General features: G+C 41.4%; 1 protein-coding gene and 1 pseudogene across 1 annotated transcript; one reads left to right on the top strand and one right to left on the bottom strand.

Annotated features, from left to right (window-relative positions):
• Positions 1-406: 406 nt before the first annotated feature.
• Positions 407-5,763, bottom strand: LOC144628617 (uncharacterized). Its single transcript, XM_078486753.1, has 3 exons — positions 5,462-5,763; positions 4,229-5,010; positions 407-1,074 (listed from the first exon to the last, which is right to left on the bottom strand). The coding sequence occupies exons 2-3, from the start codon at positions 4,831-4,833 to the stop codon at positions 576-578; spliced, it is 1,104 nt and encodes a 367-aa protein (XP_078342879.1). The 5' UTR covers positions 4,834-5,010; positions 5,462-5,763; the 3' UTR covers positions 407-575.
• Positions 1,539-4,036, top strand: LOC144628594 (uncharacterized; annotated as a pseudogene).
• Positions 5,764-10,590: the final 4,827 nt, after the last annotated feature.

The raw sequence follows: 10,590 nt of genomic DNA, 5'->3' as shown, positions 1-10,590 counted from the left end.
GTTCTGAATTATGAAAAATAAAAACTGTTAAAATAAAACGCTTTGCTGGATTAAAATCTAGACGTTTCGGCAATGCTGCCTTCATCAGTAGTAAAGATGTGATCCATTTTGGCTGGCCTGGTCAACCTTTATTAGGTACTGGATGTTAATAACTTACACTGTGGGTCATTTTTCAGAACACGAAGAAACGCTTACTTTCGATGAATGAATGTAGATATAACTAATGAATAGTTGACAAAGCAGCTGTATTCATGTTATTCTTCAGGTGATCTACTTCATGCCCAGTGACTCACTACTGGCAAACTCACAATCTAATTGGCTAAACAGGCACCTACTTTTGATCGGTAGAAGGCCCTGGGAACACCCCGCAGTTATATTTGATCACTACTAATAACTATGAATGGGTGACAATTAAAGCCTTCACCCACACGAGGTAACCGGCAATAAATCGTAAAGATATTCAATGCATATAAAAAGCGGGTACGATAACAAAATCTTAACCTCCACTAAACAAATGCATTTGGGAGGGCATAGAAGAGACGTCTCAAAATGAAAGGACCTGTTAAAATGGCCAGTTAGTACGAAAATTCAATTTTAAGGAACAATTTGTCATCCTTCACATACGGAGGGCTAAACACCTCGTCAATTAAAGCAAACTTGACAAAGCCGCATCCTGTACGACAAATGGCTTCTGTGGGTTTTTGAAATGCTGACATGTTTGGCTTGGCTTGGATGGTTTGGCTGATGTGACATTTGGCACCACTCTGATCCAAGATGGAAAGGGTGATTCTTTGAGTAAATGGCCATCTTACTTCAAGGTTATCATACTTTCCCATCATCATATGGATGAAGACGGCCACATATCTGCCACTTCCATTATCCACGCCATTAAGATACATCCTTATACCGAGCTTGTACTCATAGCTATCAGTATAAATAGCGGAGCTGAATAAAGCTGTCGCCACTCCATTGACATCAACCTGGCGACGCTGTTGAACCTCTGATATTTCCACAATGAAAAAGGTTTCCCTTGGATTCATCCTATTTCTTGTGGCCTTTTGTGGTGGATTGGACCTGAGGAAAAAATCATCATTTATGACATATTATTTTCCATTAGCATTCCTATAACACAGTATTTCATCTTGTTAACATTCACAGTAACAAACCTATGAGCTATTTGTATGATTAACAAAATAATCCAGCAAAATTAAATGTTTCAGAGGCAGTTTGAAAGAAAATGTTGATTACAGTCTTCAGTCAGGAGGCGTTATTTAGTCCCAGTGATCACAGTGATTTTAATCTGTCATAAATGATTATTATTAACTATGCTAATACTAAGTTGATTATTATTATTATTATTATTATTATTATTATTATTATTATTATTATTATGTTCTCAGGTAATGTTTGCTTAAAGTCCTTAGCGCCGATTTTATGATGATGATGATGATGATGATTATTATTATTATTATTATTATTATTATTATTATTATTATTATTAGCAAAAGTGTTTGCTAACCTCGTCATGAGAGGGCAAATCCATTCGGCCCTAAGATATCTTTGTGACGACAACGGAGGGGGTGTTCTCCCGCTAAGTGATGACGTCATGAGACAGCTCATGGAAAAGCACCCCGAGGCGCAGGAAGCCCGCTTAGGGTCCTTACTATTTGGACCGGTCGAGGACATACCAGACACAGTATTTCTAGAAATTGATGGTGAAGTGGTTCGTGACGCTGCACTCAGGACTAAGGGCTCAGGGGGACCCTCAGGAGTGGACGCTAATGGTTTTAGGAGACTGCTGGCGTGCAAGTCTTTCAAGAAGTCAGGGACAGATCTTTGTAACGCTGTTGCAGTAATGGCTAGAAGATTATGTACGGAGTACGTTGATCCTATCAGTATTGAAGCAGTGTTATCCAACCGGTTAATTCCACTAGACAAAGGAGAGGGCGCGGTCCGACCAATTGGTGTTGGCGAAGTTCTTCGCAGGATTATCGGGAAGTGTGTTACGAAAGTAATAAAGTCTGATGTCATCGAAGCAAGTGGCTCACTTCAAGTGTGCGCTGGGCTGAAAAGTGGGAATGAGGCAGCGATTCACGCAATGCGGAACATCTATGAAGCTGACGAAACGGACGCCGTTCTATTGATCGACGCCTCTAATGCTTTTAATGCGCTGAACAGATCGGCAGCACTGCACAATATCAGGGTGCTGTGTCCAACAGTAGCAATTTATGCGATCAATACGTACAGACAACCCGCGCGACTCTTTGTTCTCGGTGGGCAAGAGCTGAGGTCTGCAGAAGGTACCACGCAGGGTGATCCCCTTGCTATGAGCATGTACGCCATTAGTCTCCAGCCGCTCATAACCCGATTACAACTATCAAGCGCGACCAAACAGTGTTGGTTTGCTGACAACGCAACCGGAAGCGGCTCGTTGGATGACGTCAAAAAATGGTGGGACGATCTTTCCGAGAGTGGACCAGCACTCGGATACTTCCCGAACGCGAAAAAGTGCTAGTTAATTACCAAGCCCGACAGAGAGGATGCTGCAAGAGAGGTGTTTGCTAACACTGCAATCAACATAACATCTGAAGGTCACAAGCACCTTGGTGCAGTTCTCGGATCCAGGTCCTTCCTAGAGGAATATGTCGGAGAGAAGGTCGAGGACTGGGTTCACCAAGTTAGCAAGCTCGCGGAGTTCGCCATATCCCAACCTCAGGCGAGCTACGCCGCTTTCACCGTTGGTCTGCGTCATCGATGGACGTACTTCTTAAGAACTCTCCCCGATATCACCGACCTACTGGCGCCACTTGAGCGTGCAATAACTGAAGTGCTGATTCCCGCCATCACAGACCACCAAGTCTCTACAGACGAACGCAGCTTACTCGCACTTCCAGTACGTATGGGGGGACTGGGCCTCGCAAATCCATCAGAATCGTCATCTCTAGAATACGAGGCGTCGGTCACTGTCACAGAACCCCTGGTACAGCGTATTGTGGCTCAAAACCATCAACCTCCAGATGCGGCAGATATGCGCTCCGCAATATCTCACGCGGGAGCTAAGAAAAACGAGTTCCTTAAGGGGAGGGAAGAGACAGTTAAGAACAGTCTATCTCCAAGATCTCTGAGAGCGGCAGAGCTAGCATCGGAGAAAGGGGCCCCGAGCTGGCTCACTGTGATACCCAAAAAAGATCAGGGTTATGATCTTAACAAGCGTGAATTCAGGGACGCTGTTAAGATGCGGTACAACTGGGAGATTTCCGACCTACCAAAGTCATGCGTGTGCGGAGATATATTTGATATAGACCATGCAATGATATGCAAGAGGGGTGGTTTTATTATACAGCGACACAATGAGCTTCGAGACCTTGAAGCGGACCTACTCAGCACTGTCTGCAACGATGTCGAGGTGGAGCCAGTCCTCCAACAAATAACCGGAGAGACACTGAACAGGGGCGCAAACAGAGCTCCCGACGCCCGTTTGGATATACACGCCAGAGGTTTCTGGGAGAGACAGAGATCTTCATTCTTTGATGTCAGGGTATGCCACCCAAATGCAGACTCTTACCTCGAACAGAATCCTGAACAGATCTATAGGCAACATGAGAGTGAGAAGAAACGACAGTATGCTGACCGGGTCATGGAGGTTGAACAGGGAACATTTACACCATTAATCTTCAGCAGTACAGGCGGAATGGGAACTGAATGTAAGATCTATCACAAACGCTTAGTTGAGTTGCTATCTACTAAGAAAGGAGAAAGCTATGCGAATACCATGCTATGGGTGAGAGCAAGAGTCTCCTTTGCTCTAATACGCTCGGCCTTACTGTGCCTTAGAGGATCAAGATCCATAAGAAGAACACAGGACACTAACAATGTAGACATTGCAATAGATAACGCAACCGCCCGCCTAACTTAGTTTTATCGAATTTTCATATTTTTATTTATTTATTTTTTTTTTTATTTTCGATTATTTTTTAGATTCATATTTCGCTATTATATATTATAAATTACTCTGTAAATAGACAACCAAAAATAAGTCGTATTTGTAATGTATGCTCAAATTTAAGTCAGAATGTATTTTTAGCCATTGTAAATATTTTAGAAATAGAGAAATAAAATTATTTGTCATTATTATTATTATTATTAATTATTATTATTATTATTAATTATTATTATTATTATTATTATTATTATTATTACAGATGTAGTTGATTTAACAATAGCTTGCCTGTCGAGTTCCTGATTCCACAGTCGTAGTTCCTGGTGACTACAGCTATACTCAATAGCTTGCTCCATCTGACCTGTGGAGTTCACTCCATTTATGTGGAAACCATTGAGCTGCTGGTAGCATGGAGGAAGGTCTTCATGTTCACCAGGCAGCTGGACTGCAACCTGTCCGGTCTCCTGAACTGGGTAGTTATACCCACAAGCCTGATCACCATCTGCTTCTTGGTGAGGTGGTTGATACTCAGGTGCAGCTGGCCTCTGCGATGCATGCAGGTCTGTCTCCTGAGTAGGGCAGTTTAGACCATTAGCCTCTGCACCATCTCCCTGCTGGAAAAGCATCTGATGCTGTTGTCCATTCACCAACTGATCTGCAACCAGATCTGCTTCCTGGCCGGAGGAGTCTTCACTGGCCTCAACACCATTCAACATAGAAAAGTTCGAGCCACTGCCTCTTCTTCCATCAACCTGCCGGTAAACTGGCTGCCGCTCATGTGCATTCACCGTCTGATTTGCAATCTGCTCTACCTCCGGGACGGGGATGCTCGATCCATCAACCTGCCGTGCATATCGCTGCTGGTAAGATGGCTCTTGCTCTTCTCCGTTCATCCTTTGACGCACGGCCTGCTCCGTTTCCTTGTCGGGGGGAGATGGTCTACTGCCCTGTTCATCATTTGCCTGATCGTACTCTGACTGTTGCTCTTGTGCAGAGGTACCTTGCTCGGCAGATGGCTCAAACAGATGGCCATTGTGGCTCAGGACAAAGCCCTGACCACCATCTCTGGGCTAGAGTAAATTAGGTAAATGACTTTATTAGTGTCTGCTAATTGAAGACCCCTTAAATAAACAAACAAATACTGTATTGCAAATATAACAGAAACGTGTTTATGAATTCTAACTGGTGGGAGGCTGATGGGAAGTTAATCTCGGGATTACCGAAAACAAATCCAGCAAACGGTAGCTGGGTGAAGAATTTAAACCATTGGCTTCCAGTTTTCAGATACATAGTCCTAAACCAATCGGCCACACCGCCTCGACTAAGGGGAAACATCAACAGGTATATTATTTTATTGTTTTTGCCAAATTACCGCCTCGTGGAAAGAAAATAAAACCCCTCACAGAAAGGGGAAACAGAAATAGCGGGTGTTGTGGGTTACTTCGTCGTCAAAACTATTTGCTGATACTGGGAAACCGCGTTATCACGGCTGTGTTGCTAAGAGATCGCAAGGATGCTCACCTGAGGTTGTGGTTGGCTATTCTCCCTACAAAACGTAAAACGTGAAGGTTACATGAAATAAATTTCCAACAGTGTTCTACGTTATTTTGCTATCTCGACTCTCTCTCTCTCAACCTATGCTTCCGTTTACTCAGTTGAACTTCTTTAATTCGGACACCAAAGGGTCAGAGCTTAGTGTCCATATTATGGAGGTGGAGATTATATAAATTTTGGTTTCTCTGAGACCAAGTGAATTTTCCATCATATAGAGGTGTCCGTAAGGAGAGGTTCCATTCGGCTGTATTTTGTACGAAGTCGGCTTTCTTTAACTATCCTTTTTTGTCTCGTGACGTTGTCATGACGTCACGAGATATATCTACAGGGGGAGAGGTGCATTCCATGCGTGTTTGCTTTCTGAAGCCGCCGAATTTTCCCGCCATGTCAACATTTTTCCCGCCATGTCAACATTTGCTTTGTGAGGCCGCGGAATTTTCCCGCCATGTCAACATTTGCTTTGTGATCTGAGGCCGCCGGAATTTCATATGTTTCTTTACAAAGGTCGCAACTAACGCGCTGGTTTATCAAACTGTAGGTTAGGAGTATTTATTGTAAAGGGCTTATTGTGTAAAAATACAGGCACGCTTTACTGTTCTTAAAATTTATTTCTTTTTTTTACGTTTATTGCTGTAGTACTACTTCAAAAAAAACTGGTAGATCCCGTGGACATTATTTTCCTTGCGTGTCTTCAATTCGAGTATTACCCTAAAACGTGTGGGAATTCAACAGTCACGAAGACACACGCCAAAGGTCAACTCGTCGCTGTATATGTAAGAAAGACAAAACTTAACACCCAAATTGCAAAGTGAACGTCACGACTCTCTCTGGAGAGAGAGATAACGCTCTATTTAGAGATCCTTTCGGCTTGCTAACTGTTCAACGGCTACATGCTGGAATGTACTTTGAATTTAAGTCAAGCCTACTTTCGGCTGCTTGGAAAAATCGCTTTTGATAAGGTGTCGCAAACAAGTCGCGTGACAATTATAAGTACAAACATTATCCGCCTGACAGAAATAGCAACGATCAATTAGTATGCATATGAATCAAGATGGACGCTTAATTACCGTGATAGTGATCGGAATGGATACCATTAAGGCATCGATTTCAAAACTTTGTTTTTAAGCATGTAATTGTGGCGTAAAAAAACGGTATTGTAAAAAAGCTGTTTTTTTACAATAATATATTTTGTAAAAAAGCTGCATTTTTACACTTATATATTTGTAAAAAAATGATTCGAAGGCTGTACCTTTCTTTCAATTAAAGCAAGTGTTCTGAATCTTTCTGTACGCTTTAAAGGCTCTTACTAGAACTATTTGGCAGTGTCATTCTGTATTTTAATGTGTGAAAATGTGTATGGCCGGTTTCCTTACAAAATTAGGTTTGTAAGAAAAAGGTCTGTCTGCTATACATGTAGCTCAGCAAAGACTAATTAAAACTGCGTTTTTTTCGTTTGTTTCAAATAAATATAAATGGATAAACACTGGAGCAAGTTCTTCGTATTATACTCTAACTCTTAGCCTAAAAGCAGACGTTTCTTGTTTTGAACAAATTAAAATTTCAACTCGCCGACCGAAGGCCGCCGGATCGGAAAGATGACTGTTTAGTTTTGATGAAGCAGCTGGCCTCAAATAATAAACCGCTTCCGTTCTTAATTTTCGCATCACCGAAGCACGAGATTCGTATGAATGTATTTGCCCCCGCAGGGTTTTGGCCCAGAGGCCAAAACCCGAGGAGGCATCAGTGTAATCCGCGCGAATATATAGTATATACTGGGAAAAATCTCGATTTGATCAATTTTTGCCCGCAAACAGTCTCGGGAGTTGTAAAATGCCGACAAGCTGAAAGCCCGCAAGTAGGTATCGGGAGTTGTAAGGGACTGTTCGTTATTTATGGCTGAGGGGGGTCGGTGATTTTCAACCAATTCAAGCATATGAAAAATTTACCCCTCCCTGAAAGTGGGTATTTTAAAAAATTACCCCCCCTGTTTATGTGACAGGCTCAAAATTTTACCCCCCCCCCCTTACCTTCAGGACGCAATGTGCCTCCAATTGCAAAATTGCATACAGCACGCGTTCTGATAAACCAAAATCCAGTGCAAGGTCATTTGTGATCGTACAGTATGGAAGCACTCAGCAAGGAAAGCGAATTTGCAGAATATCCGATTGCAGCGACAAAATCAACGGTAGGAAAGTTTGTAAGAATTTCATTGTAAGGTTTGAACCACGAGGAGCGATCATGGAAACAATGCTACATCGTTCCCAGTTATTTATTGTTATTTAAAGAAGCATTTCACATTTACAGTTCGTTTTTTGAAACTTACAAAGAAAAAGAAGCTTTTGTGTGGGGTTTTTGCTATTATTAAATATCAGATTGCCTGTTAAAGGATTTAATAAGTCACGTTTTGTTGGCTTTTCAAACTAAGACCAGGTTCTTTGAAAATAGAATTCTCGAAACACAGATCAGCTTTTTAAAATACGTCTGAAAAACGGCTACAAAAGTGTTGAAACAACAGTTTCCAAAAGCTTACCCCCCTTATTTCTACTGTATTTTAAGAAACAACCCCCCCTTTTTCATTGATTTTGAAAATTTTACCCCCCTACTCTAAACACCGGCCCCCCCTTAGGCATAAATAACGAACAGTCCCTAAAATGCCGACATACGGTGATTGGTCAATGATGACGCAAGTAAACGATGATTGGGTGATGATGACAGCCCAAAGCATGAGCACGTGCACAGATGACAACAAGTTAACAAACGAAGCTTGATTGCAGTTGGGCAGAATTTTGAAGAAGATATTTGAGGTTTTATTCGAGGCCTATTCATTTCACAATGTCTAAAAGCCGAAAGCAATGCAATTGTTGAAAAGACTTCGCGATAATTAACTAAGTAACTCGCAGAGAAGTAAGAAAATCCACATTTTTTACATCTGAGTGGCCGAAGAAGAAATATGTCTAGAAACACGTACGAACATATCAAGCCATATCTTCAAATTTGTCTGCGATTTACGATCGATAAGCAAGCCTTAGTCCAAAACCGCGATTTACCAAGCGCAAACTACTTGAACGGAGAAAAGCCTTGATCAGTCTATCTCCGGACGAGATTTACAAGAAATTTAAAAAAAGATCTCGAGATAATTGTTTAAGACTCGCGGCAGGCGAAACCGGAAACCAGAAGCGAGCGACTTTTAGAAAGTCAAGCGTTTTCATTGTCAAGGGTGAGAAATTCTTTCGGTATCCTTTCCTTTTAAAAAGTTGATCGTTGTCATGAAGCGTGATTTACGATAAGAAAGCCTTTGTCCAACTGACCGTGATTTACCAGGCACAAACTACTTGAATGGAGAAAACTTCAAAAGTCTTGATCGGTCCACTTCCGGACGAAATTTTAACTTTACAAGATGATATGCGGCATCAAGAAAAGAAATTCAAAAGAGATCTCGAGATGCATTGTGATTATTTAAAACTCGCGGCAGGCGTTTGCTTTGACAGAGGTAAGAAATTCTTTCGACATCCTTTTCTTTCTTAAGATTGATCATTCTCATGTCATTCTACATGCTCGGGCTCTCAGCCCATATATTTATAAAACAATTGGGCCGGCTCAAATGGTAATTTTAAAACGTTTTGCTGTTTCTAAAGGTTATCCTCGCTGAGATCAAGACTTTACCACAGTGAAGTGAGTTCGATTCGAGCCCGCAAAGCGGCCCATTCAAAGCGACGAAGTCGCGAAAACGAGCCACGCAAGTCGCGATAGGTCGACCGTCCCGGCGTGTTAAATTAATAAAGACGACTGACTTTTTCTAAAGTCTAGCTTGAGTCTAGCCGAGATCCCACACCACAGCAAAACATGACAAAATGATGTCAAGATGCTGTTGCGTTCTTGTAATTAAATGATTTACCGTATCATAATTAATAATCATCCAAAATAGAAAATTAATTTCCAATCAAATGTCTGAATTGTAGAAAAGGATGAAGAGCAAAGAAAAACCGATAAACATCGTCGAAACTTCGGGGGCAACCTAGTGTCAGCTATTTCTAGTTTAAATAGAGGTAATTTTAAGAAGTGAATATCCTTTAATCACCAAATGATTTAATTTTCGTGACCTCTGCATGACCCTTGCGTAAACATTCACACGTCGAAACAGATAAGCCTGTTTCAGTCCCTCGTTATGTTTGCGAACAGAAATCAATATCTTGTCGATCGAAATGAAATAGGCCTGATGTACCGGGCACGCAAGATCGCTTCATTATCACGCACACTTCAAAAAGTGTAGCAACAAGGCAACTGAACAGATCTAGAAATGCTATACGTTGCGCATGATATTAATGTTGTGACTCAGTCGATTGAGGCTTTAAGACAGTTGCGCTTTGGTATATGGGTTTTTGCCTACCCTGCATAGAGGTACTCTATGCAGCATCTTGCTGTTTTTCTGTAAAAAGCAGCTTTTTTACAAAGATATTTCTTGTAAAAAAGCAGCTTTTTTACAACTATATAACTGTAAAAAAGCTGCTTTTTTACGTAAGAAAGCAGCTTTTTGGAATAAACCTTTGTTTTTATCTTTAACTGTGAAATCGTGAAGTTCAGCGTAAGCATTCACGACAAAGGTTTCTGAATTGACAAGTGAATCAAGAGTTTCGCATATCGTGTTGTGAATGTCACAACTTTTATCGAGCGACAAAAGTAGCTTTATATTAGTTTTAGTTCAAATTTTAGGGGTGAGGAGTCTAAATGTTTCTTTATGTTAGATGCACGCTTTTGAATTTTCGATATCTTTACAAGCAATAAATAGACGTGAAAAGCGGTCTATTTTCAAATAAATTAAACTCTGAAAAGAGTCACGAGACACTAAGCCCAGAGGGCTTTTGATTATTGTCTGCAGCCAGGTCTGCAGCGTCTGCAGCGTTACGCCCAGGCGTTACGTTCCTCAAAATGTATTTTTAGAGAGCGAATCGGAACGGCGCACGTATTGTTCGCGTGACATACAAAACAAAGTATTTGAAAGGCAGATGTAGACAGATATTCAAATTGTCTTGAGGCATTGCGGCAGTGTTGTATTCACTGTTTTCTAGTTATTTGATCGTATGGGAAATCTTAAGCAT

Source organism: Oculina patagonica, chromosome 10, assembly GCF_052425735.1.
Source record: "Oculina patagonica isolate OP01 chromosome 10, crgOcupat, whole genome shotgun sequence".
Classification (NCBI taxonomy): domain Eukaryota; kingdom Metazoa; phylum Cnidaria; class Anthozoa; order Scleractinia; family Oculinidae; genus Oculina; species Oculina patagonica.
The sequence above is the reverse complement of the archived record's forward strand: the minus strand, read 5'-3'. Positions and strand labels throughout refer to the sequence as shown.

Coding starts and splice junctions, on each gene's coding strand:
- LOC144628617 (XM_078486753.1), bottom strand. CDS start 4,833: ATGAACGGAGAAGAGCAAGAGCCATCTTACCAGCAGCGATATGCACGG. Junction 1,075..4,228: donor TGGAATCAGGAACTCGACAG/GCAAGCTATTGT, acceptor TTTTTTCCTCAG/GTCCAATCCACCACAAAAGG.